Genomic DNA, 24,413 nt, shown 5'->3' on the forward strand with positions numbered 1-24,413 from the left:
TGATGAAGCCACAATCTATATGTAATATTAAAGCCGATCTATTCCCTAAAAATAAATCATGCACTTTCAAATAAACTATAATTATTTCATCGTCAAAAGTAACTAATTGAGACATGGTTTTGACATACCAAACGATTGTATCACCATTACCATTAATACAATGTTTTACGCAAAGAAAAGACGCACAATTGTTATGAGCGCGCTGATGTAATCACCTTGTGAGATCCACGGCTGTGCAAACATTGGCCGACAGCTTTCCTGCGTCTCATCAAGAATGTCAAACGCTCCTCGGTCACAGGCTCACAGCAGCCACTAGTAGGAATGTCTGGGTTTTGTTTAAACTCTGCTGCTCTCATCGCTTCAATCTATTCGTTTCAATGCTGCGCTTCGCTATTTCCCGGACCCTGAGAATTAGCCTACTCCCTTAACTCATCATTCAAGCCACCTATCACCGCTTTCCTCTCAAATCAGTGTAACTATAGGTACTGAAGCAGTGCCATCGAACTTCAAAACCCGCCCGTCTGGGATGGATTCACCGCGGTTTCTCACACAATTTCTACCAAGTGTCAGGGCTAAATAGTTTGCAGGTATTTATTTTCGTGGGGACTGTGGTGAGAGAATTTATACTCCTATATTTTGTTTCCTTTTTATAGGTGGAATAAATAACTTCGCACCACAACATACATTATGGGAATGTATATGCATTTGCTGCTTTTGCAGTATTTGGTTTCGAGTTTTATGTGCAATGCTCTCGCTTTCGTCGAAGAACCTACAGATAAGCACGCGAAGTCGGATGGATATTGCGGCAGGATTTTACGGGCACAGACACAGGGTACACGGAGAGATGGCTACAATGAGTTTCGGCTAAGAGTCGAGGGGGACCCCGAAAACTACCAACCTGCTAGCATCTACAGAGGTATGCAACTAGAGCACATTTTACTTACAGTTACTTGCTTGGCTTTTGTTATACCCACCAAATTGGTGGCTTTGAAATAACAACTATCAGAAATTAGCTTACTCCAGTAGCCTAACACCAAAGTCAAGTTTAAGTTCCGTGCACAAGTGACTTCATTTCGCAAATGTATCCAACCAGAGTAGGCTAATTATCACGCCTCATTATGTCACTTGAAATGCAAAACATATAGGGACAGTTCGAAATTTACGGGGGGCAGGATTGGTCCAACTCAAGGTGTCATAAAACAAATGCACCCCCCCAAATGCAGTGTTCATTTTGGCACTCTTTAAAAAAAAAATGAGTCTAGTCTTAGTCATTTTGACTAAAATAGCATTAAGTCTGAGTCAGATTTGTCATTTAAATAATGATTTAGTCTTAGTCCTGTTATTGTCAAAATAGCACAAACAATGGGCCATTTTAGTCAACAAAATGCCCTTTCATTTTAGTCACATCACATTTGTATTGCCTCATTCATTTATAGTAAACATAAATCACTAACTTCCATTTGATCAAACATACATAGCCTTGTCCTACCAACATATTCTTCTGCATAACATCATATTTTCTTCCCAAGCATAACATATTTTCTTCCCAACAGCAGAAATATGACAGACAAGTAAATAATATATAACAATTATCTGGCCATGTAAGGGGACTTAATTCAGCCTACCTAGATATTGCATATTACATACAAAACAAGCACACACACAAGCTGAGAGAGTGGGAGAGAAACAGAGAGTAGTACAATCACCAGATGCAAAGTAGTATGGGTTGCACCTCCGTCACTCAGTTGTCATTGTTATCAACGTTCCACAGACGTTTCAGCCACATTGATGTCCAAAAGTAGAATGGGGCTAATGACTTTGAACTGGAGCTAATGACTGTTTCGCCCAGTGATGTAGTCGAGTCACTAAACCTCGAGTCAGAATCGAGTTCCAGGTCCCTTGTGTTCGAGTCCGATTAAATAATGAGTCACCAATGGTCGAATCACGAGTCAAGTCACAAGTCCCTATGGCTGAAGTCCGAGTCCTCGTGCTTGAGTCCTGGTTCAAGTCTGAGTCACTGGGTCCACATGAACTCAAAATAAAGTTATTTACCCAGTCAGATATTCCGTAGTGGGATTTAGTCAATAAATTGTTCGCTATCCATTTCCCTTTCTTTCCATGCCACCAGGGCCACGTTCAGTTGCAAAATATACCTGAACTCTGCAGATAGAAATTCTATTAAGAGCCAACATTATTCCTTATTCAAAATGTCAGAGGCATGTTTGTTCTACATAGCATATTTCTATCCGAACGTTCCAAAACGTTGCTTCCTGCTGAACGCGCCCCAGGTTCTTAGCTATAGCTAGCTAATGAGGTAACATGAGTGTACAAGGTGTTGTCTAAACAAATAGTTAACTGTCCGGTCAGCAAATAGCCTAGTTTTAGAAAAGCCCGGTATCCGCTTTATGAATGTAAAATGCACAATAGAAAGAAAAAACCGTAGCGCCGTTATTGTGGGTCATATGTTTTGGATGGTAATGGATAGAATCAAGCAATTTTGTCAGAGGATATGAGGGAGACTTGGTTAGTATGTTGTTTACAGAACCTGGCTATGAAATACAGTGGGAAAAGTGTGAGGGTTGAGTGAGACTACAAATTCAACAACTTTTCTATACTCAAGGGAGTATTGTTTTGATTTTCATAAAGCAGCTTGTGCTTCTTAACTAGGCAAAGGGTAACTAACTAGAAGTCTGGTGGTGACTAGTTAGCTACATGGAAGCAAGCATTGCCTGCGCGATATGTGTATTCGGAGCCTGTCTGCCCACACTCATCGCTTGCTCGCCTGCAGCTCACCAGCTGATGTAGGCTAGGGTGAGTGTGCCACGTCCTTCCCACTGCTGAACAGAACTGTGCTGCTAATATGAATTGTGTTTAACACTGAAAATCTTTCCAAAAACTTTTGTCCATTCCATTTAGTAGTCAGACACTCTCCCTGTCTGTTTCATTACACTACGATCAGAGCTGGCTGCAGACAATGATCAGCTAGGGGGAAATCAGATTTTCAACATTTTGATGCCATATTTATAATTCTATAAAATATATGCAATGAATTTTCCACAAATGTTCTGTTCCAATGCACCGCATAACCAATAAACAAAGCATAACGACTCCGGCACTTTACATTTTTAAACATCACAATAAATGGACTATGTCAGAAAATACCTCCTTCCCTATCTTGTAGGCCTACCCAGTATCAAATGCTTTTAAATGTGTTTTGTAACGGATATCTCTTTCCATTCATCAAATGGCCACTGCACATTTTGGATTGATTGATTTTATTTGTCAATCATTTTTTGTTGTTGTTGGGATATACAATTTATTTTTATTCTTTTAGATATGCACGTTTGACGTATTTTCTACCAGCATGTCACATGTGCAACAGGAGGGAAAAAACTCTAGACCACCTTTACTCCACACACAGAGACGCATACACAGCTCTCCCTCGCCCTCCATTCGGCAAATATGACTATAATTCAATCCTCCTGATTTCTGCTTTACAAGCAAAAAATAAAGCAGGAAGTACCAGTGACTCGCTCAACACGGAAGTGGTCAGATGAAGCGGATGCTACGCTACAGGAGTGTTTTGCTAGCGCAGATTGGAATAAGTTACGGGATTCATCCAATGGCATTGAGGAGTATACCACCTCAGTTACCGGCTTCATCAATAAGTGCATTGACGACTTCATCCCCACAGTGACCGTACGTACATTTCAGAAACAGGCCATGGATTACAGGCCACATCCGCTATACACTTATAAGAAATCTCGCTATGCCCTCAGATGAACCATCAGGGCTTGCAAACTATTACGGACTACAAAGGGAAGCACAGCCGAGAGCTGCCCAGTGATGCGAGCCTACCAGAGGAGCTAAATGCCTTTTATGCTTGTTTCGAGGCAATCAACACTGAAGCATGTGTAACAGTATAACTTTACGTCTATCCCCTCGCCCAAACCAGGGACCCTCTGCACATATCAACAACAGTCACCCACGAAGCATCGTTACCCATCGCTCCACAAAAGCCGCAGCCCTTGCAGAGCAAGGGGAACCACTACTTCAAGGTCTCAAAGCGAGTGACGTAACCGATTGAAACGCTATTAGCGTGCACCACCACTAACTAGCTAGCCATTTCACATCCGTTACACATGGATGAGAGAACCAGCTGTTCCGGACGACTGTGATCATGCACTCCGGAGCCAATGTGAGATACTTTTGAAATATTTGTTTTAACTAGGCAAGTTTAAACTGGTCAACATTCACAAAGCCGCGGGGCCAGATGGATTACCAGGACTTGTACTCAAAGCATGCGCAGACCAACTGGCAAGTGTCTTCACTAACATTTTCAACCTCTCCTGGACGGAGTCTGTAATACCTACATGTTTCAAACAACCACCATAGCCTGCACCATCGAGAGCATCCTGACTGGTTGCATCTTCGTCCGAGGAAGGACCCAAAAATTGTCAAAGATATGTTTTTACACTGCTGCTACTCGCTGTTTATTATCCATGCATAGTCACTTTACAAATTACCTCGACTAACCTGTGCCCCTGCACATTGACTCGGTACCGATACTCCGTTTTTGTATAGTATTGTTATTGTTACGTCATTTTCTTTTGTTACTATTGGATTTCCCAATCTTTATTTTTTTTTTTACATATCGTTTATTTAGTCAATATTTTCTTAACCAACAATGCAGTTGAAGAAAATATAGTTAAGGGCTTGTAAGTAAGCATTTCACGGTAAGGTGAAATGCGACAAAAAAAGCCGTATGCGACAAATACGATTTGACACACACACACGGTGTGAAGATTTTTTAAAAGTGACCGTGATTGCACTATAAAGTCGAGGACCTATTTCCATTGTGGTCCCTATTTTATTTTACATAAATACATATACAATTTCATAGATACAGACAAAAAATGCTTGAGTTTAAGTACAATTCTTACAAGTTTGTCTGTAGTTTATGCTTTAGATGTTTGGGGCTGCTGGTGAACCATGATGTGGAGGCATAATCAAAGTGACACTGGACTAGCGCACTTGCCAGAGTCATTGGGGTGTATATAGCTAGGTTTCCATCTAATTGGTTAAAGATTTTCATGGAAATATTCTAATATCTGCATAATAACAATATGCGCATTTGCGAGTTGTTTCCATGCTGTTTAATTAAAGCGGGCTACCGTCTTGAAAGGTACGGGAAAAAAATATAAATGCAACATGTAGTGTGGGTCCCATATTTCATGAGCTGAAATAAAAGATCCCCAAAATTTTCCAGACACACAAAGCTTCTTTCTCTCAAATTTAGTGCACACATTTGTTTACATCCCTGTTAGGGAGCATTTCTCCTTTCCCAAGATAATCCTTCCACCTAACAGGTGTAGCATATTAAGAAGCTGATTAAACAGCATGAATATTACACAGGTGCTCCTTGTGCTGGGTACAATAAAAGGCCACTCTAAAATGTGCACAACACAATGCAACAGATGTCGCAAGTTTTGAAGGAGCTCTTCACCTGCTGGATCGTCTGAGACCAGCCACCCGGGACAGCTGATGAAACTGAGCAGTATTTCTGTCTGAAATAAAGCCCTTTTGTGTGGAAACTTATTCTGATTGGATGGGCCTGGCTCCACTGTGGGTGGGCCTGGCTCACCCATAGCTTCAGCCCTGCCCAGTCATGTGAAATTATAGGACAAATTGGGAGAATGATGATCTGGAAGTGACACCGCATCTCAGTATCAGAACTTAAAATACAGCCAGACTGGCCTGCTAATGTGCCTTTCTAGACTTTATAAACGGTTGAGATTAGACCCACAGCAGATCCAAATGGAATGAAACATTAAAATCACAGGGCTTTATGGCTGTTATTCAAATGACATTTTCACTGCAGCCTAGAGTCTGATTTTGTACTCACTTAAAAACAATAATGCAATTATTCATTGTATTGTCCCTAAATAAGATCAATTGACTCAATTGTTGCTAAAATGGGAAGAGGTTTGTTCATGATCAGGCGTTGCGCTGCTTTCTTGACATCTAAATCAACCAGGCAGGTCCTACAGGTTCTAGATGTCGCACCTGGACTACTGCCCAGTTGAATGGTCATGTGTGGCAAAAAGGACATACAGTTGAAGTCGGAAGTTTACATACACTTTGGTTGGAGTCATTAAAACTCGTTTTTCAACCACTCCACAAATGTCTTGTGAACGAACTATGGTTTTGACAAGTCGGTTAGGACATCTACTTTGTGCATGGCACAAGTCATTTTTCCAACAATTGTTTACACACAGATTATTTCCCCATATAATTTACTACCACAATTCTAGTGGGTCAGAAGTTTACATACACTAAGTCGACTGTGCATTTAAACAGCATGGAAAATTCCAGAAAATTATGTCATGGCTTTAGAAGCTTCTGATAGGCTAATTGACATCATTTGAGTCAATTGGAGGTGTACCCGTGAGGCCTACAAACCTGACTCAGTTACACCAGCTCTGTCAGGAGGAATGATCCAAAATTCACCCAACTTATTGTGGGAAGCTTGTGGAAGGCCACCTGAAACTTTTGACCAAAGTTAAACAATTTAAAGGCAATGCTACCAAATACTAATTGAGTGTATGTAAACGTCTGACCCACTGGGAATGTGATGAAAGAAATAAAAGCTGAAATAAATCTTCTCTCTACTATTATTCTGACATTTCACATTCTTAAAATAAAGTGGTGGTCCGAACTGACCTAAAACAGGGAATTTTTACTAGGATTAAATGTCAGGAATTGTGAAAAACTGAGTTTAAATGTATTTGGCTAAAATGTATGTAAACTTCCGACTTCAGCTGTAGGTAAATTGAAGTTGGTCCCGAACAAAGCAGCACATATCGCACTTAGATGTACACAGAGGGAAAGTGTCAGTAACATGCATGTCAGTCTTTCTTACGTTTGGTTTTGTACACCCCTTCAAACAGCTGAAAATACAATATTTTTGTCATGGAAAATATTTTTCACAGCGGTTTATTTGGTACAATGATTCTCTCCACTATACTTGTTTGTTTTGTCACAAACTGAAATTAAGCGAACTCTTCGAATTTTAGCAACCAGGAAATGGCCCACATTCTGTAGTAGGCTCTACCGGCTGAGTTTGTTTCTCTCTTCTCAGTACCTGGGAGGGTCTGCACTTGGGATGGGACTACTTACTTTATCTTTGACCTATATTCTCTTAACTCCCCTCCTTTCCTGTTTCCAGTGACTCTGTACGCCTCCAGTCCCTCCTATTTTAGAGGCTTTACACTCATCGCTCTGAAGGAGGGGACGGAAGGAACCAGAGACGACCACTATACTGGCAAATTCCAGGTAATATACTGTGCATGTTGTCTATGCTCATATTTGAGTAATTATCTTTATTACAAAATCACCACTAAAAGAGTCAATACATCCCTCCTAAAACCTCAGTAAGAACAGCTAAACGAAAGAGTTGTCTCTTTCGCTCAACTTGCGATGAAAATACACCCCCTACTGAGTGAGAGAGTTCTCCAACAGTGAGAACAAACATCCTTAACTACCTCATAATATAAAAAGGAACAAACACTCCCACAACCTGCTTAGCTTCAGCCCACACTGGCTCCTTCGTCTCCTTGAGTGTGTAACCGTTTTCTACTCTCAAGGTTTGAATCCCATTTTCATTGGCATCTTCAAATATTCCTAATGCCACCCATAATAGATAATCAAATACATTCAATATGCATTATGGTCCTGTTGAGGTCATGACATGATTATTACAATCGCATTACTACTGACTGGTTTTAGGTCTTTGTAGAAGTTGTCAATAATGTTACATTTCATTAAATATCAAGCAATCCATTCACAGCTGGGGGGTAAGCCCACAGCCCGCCCAATGCATTAACGGTATCTCTCAATAGTAGCCACCATTTATTTGTATATTTGAGTGATATAAAATAAAAGTGTACTATTTATTGCCTGACAAGTATGTATGGTTTAGGTTAATTTTCCATCCATTGTGGGCTCTGCCCGTCAAACAGAAGAAGGGCAAAATTGCTTGTGTATCGCTAAGCTAGAAATTGATAACAACCTATTATAAAGTGGGACTGATTGTCATCATTTAATTGCACAAATAATTGACAAATTATTCAATGAGATCAGCATGACACAGCAAATTTTATTTCCCATTCTAATGAACATCTGCTGGGAGATGTGCAAACAACGGCCTCAATCAATTTAAATAAAACTAAAGTATCTGTAGATAAAGTTAGTAAAATACTCCACTTGTGCCTTAGACCTTAGAGAAACAAACACAGATTTCCTAACCCTCCTCGCTCTTATTTATCTAGGCCAGAGAAGTTATTACCCAGGGAAGTAAACTAAGTTTGTTTGGAGAGAGATGAGCCCAGATTAGATATAACCTTGTGTTTACAGAGATTAAAAGCATCACTTTGTTTCTACGTTGTTATGGATAGACGGACAAGCTGGCTCAGTTGGATATCTGCTCGTTAGGTCAAAGGGTGCGAGTGCATTACATGTAGCAGGGAAAGGTTAAATAAAGGTTAAACATTTATTTTTTAAAGTCTGCCAGGTGTCCCTCACGAGTTTGCCCAAATCTACCCAAGTGACCGAACTGGTCAATTTACTATTTTCTACATTGTAGAATAATAGTGAAGACATCAAAACTATGAAATAACACATATGGAATCATGTAGTAACCAAAAAAGTGTTAAACAAATTTAAATATATTTTATATTTGAGATTCTTCAAAGTAGCCACCCTTTGCCTTGAGGACAGCTTTGCACACTCTTGGCATTCTCTCAACCAGCTTCATGAGGTAGTCACCTGGAATGCATTTCAATTAACATGTGTGCATTGTTAAACGTTAATTTGTGGAATTTCTTTCCTTCTTAATGTGTTTGAGCCAATCAGTTGTCTTGTGACAAGGTAGGGATGGTATATAGAAGAAGGCCTTTTTTGGTAAAAGACCAAGTCCATATTATGGCAAGAACGGCTCAAATAAGCAAAGAGAAACAACTGTCCATCATTACTTTAAGAGTGTGTTTTCTGTCCAAGTGATCTCCTTTTAACTTCTTACGGCTGAGATCGGCTGAGATCCCGTTAACGGGATCGACTTGACAACAGCCAGTGAAAGTGCAGGGCGCCAAATTCAAACAACAGAAATCTCATAATTAAAATTCCTCAAACATACAAGTATTTTACACCATTTTAAAGATAAACTTGTTGTTAATTTCTCCAGTGTCCGATTTCAAAAAGGCTTTACGACGAAAGCACACCATCTGATTATGTTAGGTCAGTACCTAGTAACTGAAAAACACAGCCATTTTTCCAGCCAAAGAGAGGAGTCACAAATAGCAGAAATAGAGATAAAATGAATCACTAACCTTTGATGATCTTCATCAGATGACACTCATATGTAATGATCGTCCTGGAAAGAAGGTGATCAAAACGCAGCGTGGTAAGTGTTCATTGTAATTCAATAAAATAACCTGAACACTGAAACGACAAAAACAACAAAGAGAGTGAACGAAACGAAACAGTTCTGTCTGGTGCAACAACACAAAACAGAAACAGCTGCCTCTGATTGAGAACCACACCCGGCCAAACACACAGAAAAGAAAACATAGAATGCCCACCCCAACTCACGGGGCGTGACATCATAGTACTTCATGTTACACAGTACATGTATGTTTTGTTCGATAAAGTTCATTTTTATATCCAAAAATCTTAGTTTACATTGGCGCGTTATGTTCAGTAATGTTTTGCCTCCAAAACATCTGGTGATTTTGCAGAGAGCCACATCAATTTACAGAAATACTCATAATAAACATCGATAAAAGATACAAGTGTTATACATGGAACTTTAGATAAACTTCTCCTTAATGCAACCGCTGTGTCTTTACGGAAAAAGCACACCATGCAATAATCTGAGTACGGTGCTTAGACACAAAAACAAGCCATACAGGTACCCGCCATGTTGTGTAGTCAACAGAAGTCAGAAATAGCATTATAAATATTCACTTACCTTTGATCTTCATCAAAATGCACTCCCAGGAATCCCAGTTCCACAATAAATGTTTGTTTTGTTCGATAAAGTCTATAGTTTATGTCCAAATACCTCCTCTTTGTTCGCGCGTTTAGTTCAAAAATCAAAATTCATGACGCGCAGGCCAGACGAAAAGTAAAAAAATTCCATTACAGTTCGTAGAAACATGTCAAACGATGTATAGAATCAATCTTTAGGATGTTTTTAACATAAATCTTCAATAATGTTTCAACTGGAGAATTCCTTTGTTTAGAAACAAAAAGGAACGTTGCTACCTCTCACGGGGGAGCGCCGGAGTGAGCTCATGGCACTTTGCCAGACACCTGGTTGAAACAGCTCTCATTCCCTCATCCTTCACAGTAGAAGCCTGAAACAAGGTTCTAAAGACTGTTGACATCTAGTGGAAGCCTTAGGAAGTGCAAGATGACCCCATAGACACTGTATATTGGATAGGCAAACCTACAAACCTCAGATTTTCCACTTCCTGGTTGGATTTTTTTCTCAGGTTTTTGCCTGCCATATGAGTTCTGTTATACTCACAGATATCATTCAAACATTTTTAGAAACTTCAGAGTGTTTTCTATCCAAATCGACTAATGTATATACATATCTTAGCTTCTGGGCCTGAGTAGCAGGCAGTTTACTCTGGGCACCTTATTCATCCAAGCTACTCAATACTGCCCCCAGCCATAAGAAGTTAAAGTCAATCTGCTAATAAAGTATACAGTAATATGAGGTATAACTCTATATATTGATTATCTAATACTGTAGCAAACATGTTCAGACATTTGTACTGTTTGAAAAATATCACATAATAAGATTTGATATCAGAGATTGCTTGAACATCTCTACGGGTTTCCGTAGTAATGTAAAGATTTGATTGATAGGAGGCTCAAGGCAAATGTTTAGTGCTCTCGAGTCTGGAGATTTCCATCGATCGGAAGAAACATGCTACTTTTAAATCACGTTGTGACATTTTTAAATATTGTGTCGGAAAGTTACATCCGCCCTGAGTCGCTTGCCAAGCTATCATTTATTCCATGTCTTGATTTTCTCCCATCTGCATCTCCTTGAAAAGACACATACACTTCAGCAGGCACTGCTAAGCATCTGTGTTTGCTGTGTCACCCGGGATGGAATGACTATGAAAACAGCAGTGTTCAGCTGCTCCTCCAGACCCCCCCCCCCCCCCCCCCCCCCCCCCCACAAGACAATGGAATCATTCCCTCCTCCTTCCCACAGGGTAACAAATAGATATAGGCTGGGTGTTCTGTAAGAAAAGCACAGTTTCCGAAGTAACTCTACTCCAAGTTCAGCTTCCTCCTATAAATGTGTTGTTTTCCTCAGCACTGTCAGTTGTTTGTAGCTGCCTGCGACTGACAGGACCTCAATGGTGAAGAGGCACAAAAAGACATTTCAATATGAGTATAATGAGGCCTAAGGAATACTATGGAGGAATCCTGGTGGAGCTTATGTGAGTCAGAGAGAGAAAAGAGAGAGCCACAGAGAGAAAGAGACAAAGAGAGAGTGAGATACTAGTTATAGGGAGGGAAGACTGGGCTCACGGGTGCCTAGACAGAATGCAAATTGAAACAATTGTCAGTATCAATGAAGACTTTTTTTTCTTCTAAAAGACCTCCAGAAGGAATTCTTCCTCTTACACAAATGTATCAAGGAAAATTGCTTCCCTCCCTTACTTTCTGTCATGTGTAAAGCATCTGGCTGTTAGATCAATATGATTGTGGAGTCAGGGCAGCTGGCGATCATTCAACGGGGCCCCAGAGGTCATCTCTGTGTGAGTCTGCTGCTCGTCACGCCTGGCTTTTATTACTCTCTCATGGCCGTGACATAGAGGGGGACTGGGCTGGACACACCATGGACTCACAACACTGTTTTATCACTGTTTCATTGCGTAATTTGGAGTATAAATAAATTAAAGTTATTTTATTACTGTCCTACTTTCAAGGACAGGTGAAGGGATGCCTAGAATGTTATGCACTGTACACTCAACTGTCAATCAATCAGTCACATTTGTAGAGAGATGAGGTGAAACAACATACCTACAGTGGAATTCAATGTCATAATGTATTACGACAACTCTGTTATCTATCATTTTGGACTGAAGACATCTGAGTTTTTATCCGTTTTAAGAGAAGTTGTTCACATATCAAACTACACAAAACAGATTGTTACAGTACGTGTAATGCCAGTGTTGGCGTCTGAAAAGGATTCCATTTGAAAACATTCAGCCACGTGTGACTGTGAAATACACCATTGATCCTGGTATGAGGGCGTAGTGGAGTGTGACCCAGCAGCGAGGTGACAACAGAATACAAATTACAGCCTGTCTAAAACGCTAAACCATTGGTTTATTACAAGGAGCCCCGAATAATAGCCTAGATCAATAATGAAAATGAATCATGTCTGAGTTGTGATAATTAAAACATTAAACTATTTCGGCACAGATGTATTGTATTCAGAGCACCATGGGTGAAAGTTAAAATAAATTTCTCAAAGATTCTTGATCTATTTTTGAAAATGGAAAATGTTATTGACTCAATTACTCACTTTTTTTGCATCTATAACTGTTGTTTCTTGGAAAAACGTGTGTGTTTGGGGGGAAAAAATAGTTTTACATTTTTTTAAATTCTTTTGCTTTTTGTCCAAAAGGGGATTTTGGTGAGAAGTGTTGTAATTCTGACTGGTTTCCTGTGTTACCTAGATCATAGATGAGGAGGACACCCAGTTCATGACCAACTGTCCCCCGGCTGTGACGGAGAGCACCCCCCGCAGGAGGACCCGGATCCAAGTGTTCTGGACAGCACCACCTTCTGGCAGCGGCTGTGTCATCCTCAAGTGGGTACCTTTTTTAAATACTGATACTATTACAACAGTTATTACACTACTACCACTACCATTAACCATTGTTACTGGGATATGTTAATTTATTTGTTTGCTTTTGCAGAAGCAGCAGGCTACTCTTTCTGAGTTCCACAAAAAGCACAAAACAAGTCACAAAAACACTGATAGACAGACAGTCACACATTTTAAATACAATGATTTATAACTTGTGTGTGTATATATATATATATATATATATATATATATATATAATACAATAAAAACATGTGTTTGAGTGTCCCCTCAGTAATATTTTTCATTTCAATCTAGAAGAGAAGCCGTTAGTTTCTCGTCAACCCTCAACCAGGAAAGAATGGCATGCATGTTGTTGATATAAGTTCTGTATGTGCAAGGCGCAAAGCTCTGTTTTGAGCCAGCTACAGCTTTGCCAAGTCTTTCTTTGCTTCACTTGACCATATTACCGGACAGTAATCAAAATGGGACAAGACCTGTTAAAGCTAACAATTATTTGTTTCAGAATACTATTTCTCAATATTGATACAGATGTGGTCAAATACATTGGCACCTTAGCACAATTCACAACTTCTTCTAAAATAAGAACAAATTCTTATTTACAATGACAGCCTAGCAAGAGGCAGAATGCCTCTTGTGGGGATGGGGACTGGGATAAAAAAATTTTTTTTTAAAACAATGTAAGACAAAATGGACAACACAGACATACGACACTGTCAACAGCACAAATACAACAGCAAACAGCGTGTGTGCGTGGAGGCATGTGTGTGGTGTGTTTGAAGTTCAACAACATGCTTCCTTACATATGACAACGCAAACTAGTGACATCAGGTGACAACTAGAGACAACTACACGTCTGTGTGTTACTAGTGATGTCCACCCGACAACCCTGTTGAGTTAGAGTTAGACATCTCAGATTGGTGACCAAACAAGGGGCTGCATGATAGAGTCAAGAGCCTTCAGTATAGAGCTTGAGGCTTGCACATACATAGTATCACCGTAGTCCAACACAGAAAGATGTTTGACAAATCAACTCTTTTCTGGCGGCAATGAAAAAACAAGCTTTATGCCACTAATAAAACCCAATACGCATCTTGAGTTTCCTGACAAGGTTCTTTACATGGGTGGTGAAGTGCAACTTCTCATCTACCCAACCTCCCAGATATTTGTACATCTTCACTTGTTCTATAGAATGGCCTTCCAAGGTAGTAATTACATGGTTTCCAGAGTGTTTAGGATAGGAAAATACTATGCATTTTGTTTTCAAGGAATTCAGAAAAACCTTCAAATCATACAGATTCTGTTGAATGTTAAACACTGTTTGAGCTTTTCCAAAAGCCAAAGTCAAACTGCTGCAACTTGAATAGAGAACAGTGTCATCCGCATAAAAATGAACATCCGCTGTCTCAATATGTCTCCCAATGTTGTTGATATAAATAATAAACAACGGGACCTAAAATGTATCCTTGAGGCACACCCGAGCACAACTCTATGGTGTCCGACTTACAACCATCTGTCTTAACACACTGGATTCGATTTGACATGTTGTTCACAAAACACTCCAGAGCATGACCAGTAATCCCAATACACTTCTGCAGCAAGACCGTATGGTCCACAGTGTCAAATGCTCTTGACAAGTCTATGAATACAGATACACAATGCATCTTCTTATCCAGGGCACAATGCCTATCATTTAAAACCCTCCAAGTGTGTTGTGACAGGGCTGTGGCTAGACCTGAAAACCTGATTGCGCACCACTCAAAATATTGTGTTCCTGGAGTGGAGGGACGCCTTAAGCTGCTTATTGACAAGGGACTCCAATACCTTTGCCAGGGCAGGCAATTTAGATACGGGCTGATAGTTATTAGGGAATGTTTGTTGCATAGATCCTGGAATACTTCATGGAAATAAGAAAAGGCTAATTCAACAACAGGGATGAATTCAACTCAATTCCAGGCAATTTAAAAAAAACTCTGAATATCAAACTGCAGTTTCTTTTCATGATGATACGTGGAGGTAATTTAGGAACCATCCCTTATATAGATAGTAGTATAGTGATAACTTATTAACTTATATAATTTGCAAAACACCAGAAGCATTGAAATAATGTGGAGTGTTGTTTGAAATAAGATCAAAGACCATTTTAGAGGACACTTTGCATTCAACCTTGTTACATTGTTAACAATCAGAGTTTATCAGAGTTGGATGTCAACCAATCTAGGTTCAGGTCACCCATAAGCACACATTGAGATTTGACATTCTGTGAGTATAATTTAAAAAAATACAATCCAGGAGCCATCAATAGCAGATGGGGGTCAATAACAACAGGAGACAACAAGATTCAAGGATGCGCAGGGATTTATATTGAAAGACAGATATTCACATTGCTTGGGTTTGGTAGAAGAAGTCAGAATGATCGCTGAAAACTTCTTTATGTATATAGCAACACCACCACCCTTAGATTTGCGTTCAGACCTAAAAACATTAACTATCAATGCTTTTGGGCTGTATCACCGCCTGGTACGGGAACTGCACCACCCGCAACCGCAGAGCTCACCAGAGGGTGGTGCGGTCTGCCCAACGCATCCCCGGGGGTAAACTACCTGCCCCCCAGGACACCTACAGCACCCGATGTCACAAAACGATAATCTTGGACATCAACCACTCGAGGCACGGCCTGTTCAAAGCGCTATCATCCAGAAGGCGAGGTCAGTAGAGAGGACCGAGAGACTGAAAAACAGCTTCTATCTCAAGGCCATCCGACTGTTAAATAGCCATCACTAGCCGGCTTCCACGCAGTTACGCAAACCCTGTACCTTATACATAGACTTGGAATCACTGGCCACTTTAATAATGGAACACTAGTCACTTTAATAATGTTTACATACTGCTTTACTCATCTCATATCTATATACTGTATTCTATTCTACCGTATTTTAGACAATGCCACTCCGACATTGCTCGATCTAACATTTACAGTACCAGTGAAAAGTTTGGACACACCTACTCATTCTTGGGTTTTTCTTTATTTTGCCTATTTTCTACATTGTAGAATAGTAGTGAAGACATCAACACTATGAAATAACACATATGGAATCATGTAGTAACAAAAAGTGTTAAACAAATCAAAATATATTTTATATTTGAGATTCTTCAAAGTAGCCACCCTTTGCCTTGATGACAGCTTTGCACACTCTTGGCATTCTCTCAACCAACTTAATGAGGTTGTCACCTGGAATGCATTTCAATTAAAAGGTGTGCCTAAATTTGTGGAATTTCTTTCCTTAATGCGTTTGAACCAATCAGTTGTGTTGTGACAAGGTAGGGGTGGTATACAGAAGATAGCCCTATTTTGTAAAAGACCAAGCCCATATTATGGCAAGAACAGCTCAAATAAGCAAAGAGAAACAACAGTCCGTCATTCATTTAAGACATGAAGGTCAATCAATCTGGAAAATGCCAAGAACTTTGAAATTTTCTTCAAGTACAGTCGTAAAAACCAAGCCCTATGATGAAACTGACTCTCATGAGGACCACCACAGGAAAGGAAGACCCAGAGTTACCTCGGCTGCAGAGGATACGTTCATTAGAGTTATCTGCACCTCAGATTGCAGCCCAAATAAATTCTTCACAGAGTTCCAGTAACAGACAAAACATCAATTGTTCAGAGGAGACTGCGTGAATCAGGCCTTCATTGTCGAATTTCTGCCAAGAAACCACTACTAAAGGACACCAATAAGAAGAGACTTGCTTTTTCCAAGAAACATTAGCAATTGACATTAGACAAGCGCTGTCAGATTGGATGGGGAGTGTTGCTGTACAGCTATTTTCCGGTCTCCAGAAATGTTCGATTGGGTTCAAGTCTGGGCTCTGGCTGGGCCGCTGAAGGACGTTCAGAGACTTGTCCCGAAGCCACTCCTGCTTTGTCTTGGCTGTGTGTTTAGGGTCATTGTCCTGTTGGAAGGTGAACCTTCTCCCCAGTCAGAGGTTCTGAGTGCCCTGGAGCAGGTTTTCATCAAGGATCTCTCTTTGTACTCTGTTCCGTTCATCTTTGCCTCAATCCTTACTAGTTTCTCAGTCCCTGCCTCTAAAAAACATTCAAACAGCATGATGCTGCCACCCCCATGCTTCACCGTAGGGATGGTGCTACAGTGGTTCCTCCTTTTAAAAGTTGCGAGCTTGCACTGCGGGACTTAAGAGGTACCCAGTGTCATGGCTTCATTGCTCCAGACCACCACAAGGGGGAGTTAGAGCACTCATTATGCATTTGGGTCCCAATGTTTTTATATGACCAATCATATCAAGTTATTCCAATGACAAGTTTTGACGCGAGCCACCCGTGCCGGGTGGCGTTTTTCCAACAAAGATGGCTGACAAATCATTACGGTGGAACCAAATGTAAGTAGTTATAACGTCATAACGAGTCATGCAAGAAATGTACAATTGAGAGGAATATGTTAATTTAGAGACAAACGTTTGTGCATTTTTTTAAAAGTTAACTTGCTATATAGCCAACTTGCTAAATAGCCATTATCTGACTAGCTAACATTAGCCAGCTAGCTAGTGTTAGGAGAATGAATTTGTAATCCGTGTTGTTTAATGTTTTAGGGTCTAATGAGAACACCAGCAAACCAGTCTGTCATCTTGTGAAACAATGGATGTAAAGAATCTAGCTAGCTAAAGCATTTACTTCAAATTGAATGTACAATTGTGTAAACTTGCCTTGCAATGCAGCTGAAGAAATATAGCTAGCTAATTATTTACTTGCTTATTGTGTAGTGGAGGATAAAAATAACTGTATGCCTGTGGATGTGTAGCTAGCTACAAAATGTAGCCGATCTGTGTATGGACCCTAAAACGTTAGGTTCTGAACTAATATTCATACTAATCTATGAACCTCACCTATCATAGTTGTTGTATCAACTTCAAGTCTGAATGGCAATAATGAAGCCTATGGATAGAGTAGAATATAATAACTTTATTGGGCCAATGATGAAAGTTCTATATACAGTTGAAGTCAGAAGTTTACGTACACTTAAATTTGTTTTAATGACTCCAATCTTTCAACCACTGCACAAATGTCTTGTTAACAAACTATAGTTTTAGCAAATCGATTAGGACATCTACTTTGTGCATGACAAGTTATTTTTCCAACAATTGTTTACAGACAGATTATTTCACTTATAATTCACTGTATCACAAATCCAGTGGGTCAGAAGTTTACATACTCTAAGTTGACTGTGCCTTTAAACAACTTGGAAAATTCCAGAAAATGTCATGGCTTAGAAGCTTCTGATAGGCTAATTGACATAATTTGAGTCAATTGGAGGTTTACCTGTAGATGTAGTTCAAGGCCTACCTTCAAACTCAGTGCCTCTTTGCTTGACATCATGGGAAAATCAAAAGAAATCAGCCAAAACCTCAGAAATAAATTGTAGACCTCCACAAGTCTGGTTCATCCTTGGGAGCAATTTCCAAAGGCCTGAAGGTACCACGTTCATCTGTACAAACAATAGTACGGAAGTATAAACACCATGGGACCACGCAGCTGTCATACCACTCAGGAAGGAGACTGCACCAATTTGTAAGTCGCTCTGGATAAGAGCGTCTGCTAAATGACTTAAATGTAAAAATGTAAATGAGACGCGTTCGGTCTCCTAGAAATTAATGTACTTTGGTGCGAAAAGTGCAAATCAATCCCAGAACAACAGCAAAGGGCCTTGTGAAGATGCTGGAGGAAACAGGTACAAAAGTATCTATATCCACAGTAAAACAAGTCCTTTATCGACATAACCTGAAAGGCCGCTCCGCAAGGAAGAAACCACTGCTCCAAAACCACCATAAATAAGCCAGACTACGGTTTGCAACTGCACATGGGGACAAAGATCTTACTTTTTGGAGAAATAGAACTGATTGGCCATAATGACCATTGTTATGTTTGGAGGAAAAAGGGGGAGGCTTTTTACAAACAGCATCCCAACCGTGAAGCACAGAGGTGGCAGCATCATGTTGTGGGAGTGCTTTGCTGCAGGAAGGACTGGTGCACTTCACAAAATAGATGGCATCATGAGGTAGGAGAATTATGTGGATATATTGAAGCAACATGTCAAGACATCAGTCAGGAAGTTAAAGCTTGGTCGAAAATGGGTCTTTCAAATGGACAATGACCCCAAGTATACTTCCAAAGTTGCGGCAAAATGGCTTCAGGACAACAAAGTCAAGGTATTGGAGTGGCCATCACAAAGCCCTGACCTCAACCCTATAGAAGATTTGTGGGCAGAACTGAAAAAGCATGTTCGAGCAAGAAGGCCTACAAACCTGCTCAGTTACACCAGCTATGTCAGGAGGAATGGGCCAACATTCAAACGTATCTTGGGAAGCTTGTGGAAGGCTACCCGAAACAACATTTAAACAATTTAAATTTAAACAATTTACAGACTGACTTCAACTGTACATGTACTGTAGTTATTACCCCGCATGAGATCCCCACATTGTAGCCTGTACATTGAATATACATTCGCTGAACATGTACTCTTCATTGGCAAATAAAGGTGCGGTTCAGGTATGAATCTCTGAGACATTCTTTTCAGTCATATCAAACTCCATTTTTTGAATGATGCTGTGTCTGCATGTATGTATTAGAATTATACATTTCAACAGTGTTTACCACTCCTGCTCCTGGGACATCAATGATTACACATTGTAACTATGCAATAGATTAGAAACATGATTGATTTGTAATTCATATATGCATTAAAAAACGATGCATGTCTAACTCCCTTCTGCATTAATCTGAGGACACAGGATAGTATTTCAATGAGATACTTAATTTCAACCAGTGGAGAATGTGAAACGCTTTATTGAAAGAAGTTCATTATCCAGGTGTTAATTATAAATGCATGTATTATGTATTTTTATGATAATTGTAATATTATATAATAAATACAAGTTCAATCTGGTGTGCGCATTATAAAACGAGGAAGAAAGACGAGGTGGGGAGAGAGGTGTAGAAGACAGAGGGAAAGAGGTAAGAACAGAGGCAGACAGCATATGATTAATGAATTACAGTGCTACCCTAATATTCTCTCAGTTCATCACAATTGCTGTGTCTCCTAACCAGCATTGGGCCCCCATTTTACTCGAAGGTTACCTTAAGAGTGGGTGAGGTGGCGATGACGGGACTGGCTTCCTCTCTCACATCAAAACATACCTGCAGATGAGAGACAGATGGATAGAGAGAGAGCATGGAAGAGGGAAAGTAACAAGTTGTGAACAACAACAATTTGTTGCAAGTTGGGGAGGGGGGCTAATAGCTGAACAATAGACTATTCAACTTTTACCAAAGAATAGTCTAATAGCTGAGCTAGGTGTGAAGAAAAAAAAACTCCTATCACAGACCAGATTTGCCCTAATGACCAAAGGTCATAATGACCATAAAGTCATGACTTTTCAAATAAGTTACCTCGCTGAAAATTTGTTAGCTGCGCTGTCCCTACGAACCACATAGTATATCATTACAGCAATATGTACCGGTATGTTAGCTAGCTACCTAACGTTAGTAGTTATGCATCAAACTTGCCAGTATATTAACTATAGACTAACTAACTACCCAACGTTTATTGACTTGATTATTCCAGTCATTCTTAGCTGAGCAAAATGGTATAGTCGTTGTGCTTTCTCAATGGACATTCGGGTGCTTTCGTAAATTCGCTCTGGCTATCCATAGGCTGGACAATAGAACGAGTCAAAAAAAAAGTCAAAAATGGCTGAAGAACGTTGGCTAAGCTGGAACACTAGCGAGAGCCCATAGCAAATTAATGGAATCGAACGTTCGCAGAGCCTGTTTTGACTGGAGTAATTCTTAGAATTCCATTTTGCCTAAATGGCACAAAAAATGTATCCCTTTTTATTTTAGCACTACAATCTGTTCGTTGGACGAAACTGGAAAAAAATCTTGTGTAGGAAGTAAACATCCGCACCTCGATGGTGTCAACTGTGCTTATGCCTGCATAATGAGAAAGTAGGGAAAATATAAAAACTTCTGACTTTTTCTGGTCTAGCGATCGATGACAAAGGAGCTCGTTGCCCAGACTTACATAATTACAAAGAGGAGATTCTCCTGAATTAAAATGGTGCCCGACTTGAAAAAAACAAAATTTTCACAGTGAGATATTTGGCGAAATAGACCAGCATTCCTCTCCGTAGGAAAACAATGGTTCCAAGGGAAAAAAGTATTTTGGGGCTAGCATTTGATGACAGCCGAGCTAGCTTACCAGGCTCACATAATTAGAAAGAGGAGATGCTCATGATTTAAATTGGCGTCTGACTTGAAAAATATCTAAATATACACATTGCGAGATATTTGACGAAATAGACAGATATGCCTATGTTTCCCCCATAGGAAACAATGGGAAGACCGCAAAGTTCCAATATAATTTTTTTGTTTTTTACATTTTAACTATAAAACAGCGTAAGCAGGTCTCATTGCCAACAATAGTGAAGCAGGCATTGTGACGTTGAACAATTAGCTGGGAATAGAACGTTCTGAAGGTGAGTTGGTGCCACAGTGCTCAATAGGAGCGGTCAGGGTGAAAAATGCAATGAACTAGTTGGATGCAATGAACTAATTTTTATCAGAAAAGAACGTTGTTTAGAATTTCATGTGTCCAGCCTACTCTCTACACGGATTTCAGAGCACTCTCGTCTGAGTGTACCAGAGCGCAGAATAATTAATTTACGAGCACTCAGTAAACATCGGGGAAAAAAGCATAATTAAATTGTTTCCAGTACCACATTTACAGTCACCAACGCTCTGGTTAACACAAAAACTGCCTTACCAGCTCAGCTAGGGCAAGTAAAATGGTCAGAGTGGTCTCATTTGTGACTGGAATTAGCTAGCAAGCTAGCCAACATTAGCTCGGATGCTTGACTGTCGTTATAAGGCCACACCGCTCAAATCAACCCTACTCCTCGGCCCGAACGTCCAGCTTGCCCTCCGAGAGTGAAACGGTCTGAATTTACAATCTGACAATGGTCTGAATTCATGAGCGTCACGTTGTACAGCGCCATATTTTCTGTTCCATCCTAACGGAAACCCAGAGGGTTTGATGTTGCTAGGTTTCCTCCAGACGTGCCGCTTGGCATTCAGGCCAAAGAGTTCAATCTTGGTTTCAAGTTTCATACTTAAGAAGACTGTAGTCGCTGTCAAAGGTGCTTCAGAAAAGTACTGAGTAAAGGGTCTGAATACTTATGTAAATGTGATATTTCAATTTTTTATGATACATTATGTGTATTGTGTGTAGATTGATGAGGGGGAAAAAACATTTTAATCAATTTTAAAATAAGGCTGTAACATAACAAAATAGGGGTCTGAATACTTTCCTACGGCACTGTATGTAAAAATTGCTTCTCCAATAAATCCCTGGTCATACTTGTAGGCGATGTCATGACGTTAGCTAGCATAGCTTATGCGCAGAAATATGTCATCCGGTCTAATGGTTGTGTCGCGCTGAACTGTGCACGTGCAGCCGTAAATTTAAATGAATGTTTCTGGCAATTTTATAATTTGAGATGGAGCTGAATTTGTCTATGATCTTCATAGCTTTTGGGAGGGATTGAGATATATCATCGGCGTGTAATTGGATGATGTCATCCGTAGAACTGAGAGCTATTAGTGTAATTTCTTTACGTTGTCGAATTGCCTTGACCAGGGGCTCCATAGACAATACAAATTGCAGAGTTGAGATGGGATCACCTTGCCTGCTACTTCTAGTCTAAATGGAAGAGAGCAGGTAATGCATGTTATCACTATGGCTGAGGGATTGGCATATAGTATTTTAATAATATTTAAAAAAATTGAAGCCAAGTCCCATATGTTTCAAAACTGACCAAAGATATGACTATTTTAGTCTATCAAAAGCTTTTCTGCGTCGAGATATATCATTGCCCAAGGAGCTTTAGTTTCTGATGAAGAATGTTAGATCTGTAATAAACGATAGAGGTTATCTGAGGATAATCATTTTTTTAACAGACCCGCTTTGGTCCAGATGTACAAATTTGGGTAAGTACTTTTCGAGATGGGACAACAGAATTTTAGAAAATTGTTTAATATCTGTGTTTATCAAAGGTAGAGGGCAATAGTGAGAGCACTGGATGGCGTCCTTAACTTTTTTTTTTTTAACAAAGGTAAATTACTGCTGTATTTACATCCCTTCCAAATGAACCTTTTTTTAACCTGTCTAGGATCAGCGTGGCGCTAGCGGCACACCCCCCCCCCCCCCCCCCCACTGAAAAACCAGTGCCGCGAAATTCAAAAAAAATATTTTTTTAAAATATTTAACTTTCACACATTAAAGTCCAATACAGCTAATGAAAGACACAGATCTTGTGAATCCAGTCAACATTTCCGATTTTTAAAATGTTTTACAGGGAAGACACAATATGTAAAGATGTACATCTATTACCTAAAAACACATTAGCATAATCCACCATCTTTTATTTGTCCACCAACACCAGTAGCCATCACCAATTCGGCTAAACTAAGATATTTATAGCCCCTAACCAACAAAAAAACTCATTAGATGACAGTCTGATAACATATTTATGGTATGGGATAGGTTTTGTTAGAAAAAAGTGCATATTTCAGGTAGACTTCATAGTTTACAATTGCACCCACCATCACAAATGGACTAGAATAATTACAATGAGCAACGTGTTTACCTAACTACTAATCATCAAACATTTCGTAAAAATACACAGCATACACGAATCGAAAGACACAGATCCTGTGAATACAGACAATATTTCAGATTTTCTAAGTGTCTTACAGCGAAAACACAATAAATCGTTATATTAGCTTAGCACATAGCAATTAGCAGCCCAGCATTGATTCTAGCCAAAGTGAGCGATAAAAGTCAACATCGCCAAAAGATATTAATTTTTTCACTAACCTTCTCAGAATTCTTCCGATGACACTCCTGTAACATCACATTACAACATGCATATACAGTTTGATCGAAAATGTTTATATTTAGCCACCAAAATCATGGTTAGACAATGTGAAATGTAGACAAGCTGGTAAAGAAAATGACCTTGCGCCACTTAGACAGTGATCTACTCTTATACATAAATACTCATAAACGTGACTAAAAAATACAGGGTGGACAGGGATTGATAGACAATTTAATCCTTAATACAATTGCGTTATTACATTTTTTAATTTATCCTTACTTTTCAATACAGTTTGCGCCAAGCGAAGCTACGTCAAAAAACATGGCGTCCTAAGCCACTAAAATGTTTCGACAGAAACACGATTTATCATAATAAAAATGTCCTACCTTGAGCTGTTCTTCCATCAGTATCTTGGGCAAAGGATCCTTTCTTGGGAGAAATCGTCTTTTGGTGGAAAGCTGTCCTCTTGCCATGTGGAAATGTCAACTGCGTTCGGGATGAACTGAAAAGCGTGCCCAACTTTTCACATCGTTGCAAAAAT

The 24,413-nt window shown here is 39.7% G+C and overlaps 1 protein-coding gene across 1 annotated transcript in view; it reads left to right on the forward strand.

Moving 5' to 3' along the window:
- The first annotated feature begins 242 nt into the window (after nucleotides 1-242).
- Nucleotides 243-24,413, forward strand: part of LOC129866767 (spondin-1-like) — a 125,919-nt gene continuing 101,748 nt past the window's right edge. The window contains exons 1-3 of the mRNA XM_055939630.1: nucleotides 243-916; nucleotides 7,229-7,335; nucleotides 12,771-12,904. Coding sequence (XP_055795605.1) covers nucleotides 688-916; nucleotides 7,229-7,335; nucleotides 12,771-12,904 — 470 coding nt within the window. The 5' untranslated portion in view covers nucleotides 243-687. The remainder of the gene's footprint in view (nucleotides 917-7,228; nucleotides 7,336-12,770; nucleotides 12,905-24,413) is intronic.

Source organism: Salvelinus fontinalis, chromosome 12 (assembly GCF_029448725.1).
Source record: "Salvelinus fontinalis isolate EN_2023a chromosome 12, ASM2944872v1, whole genome shotgun sequence".
In the NCBI taxonomy this organism is placed as follows: Eukaryota; Metazoa; Chordata; class Actinopteri; order Salmoniformes; family Salmonidae; genus Salvelinus; species Salvelinus fontinalis.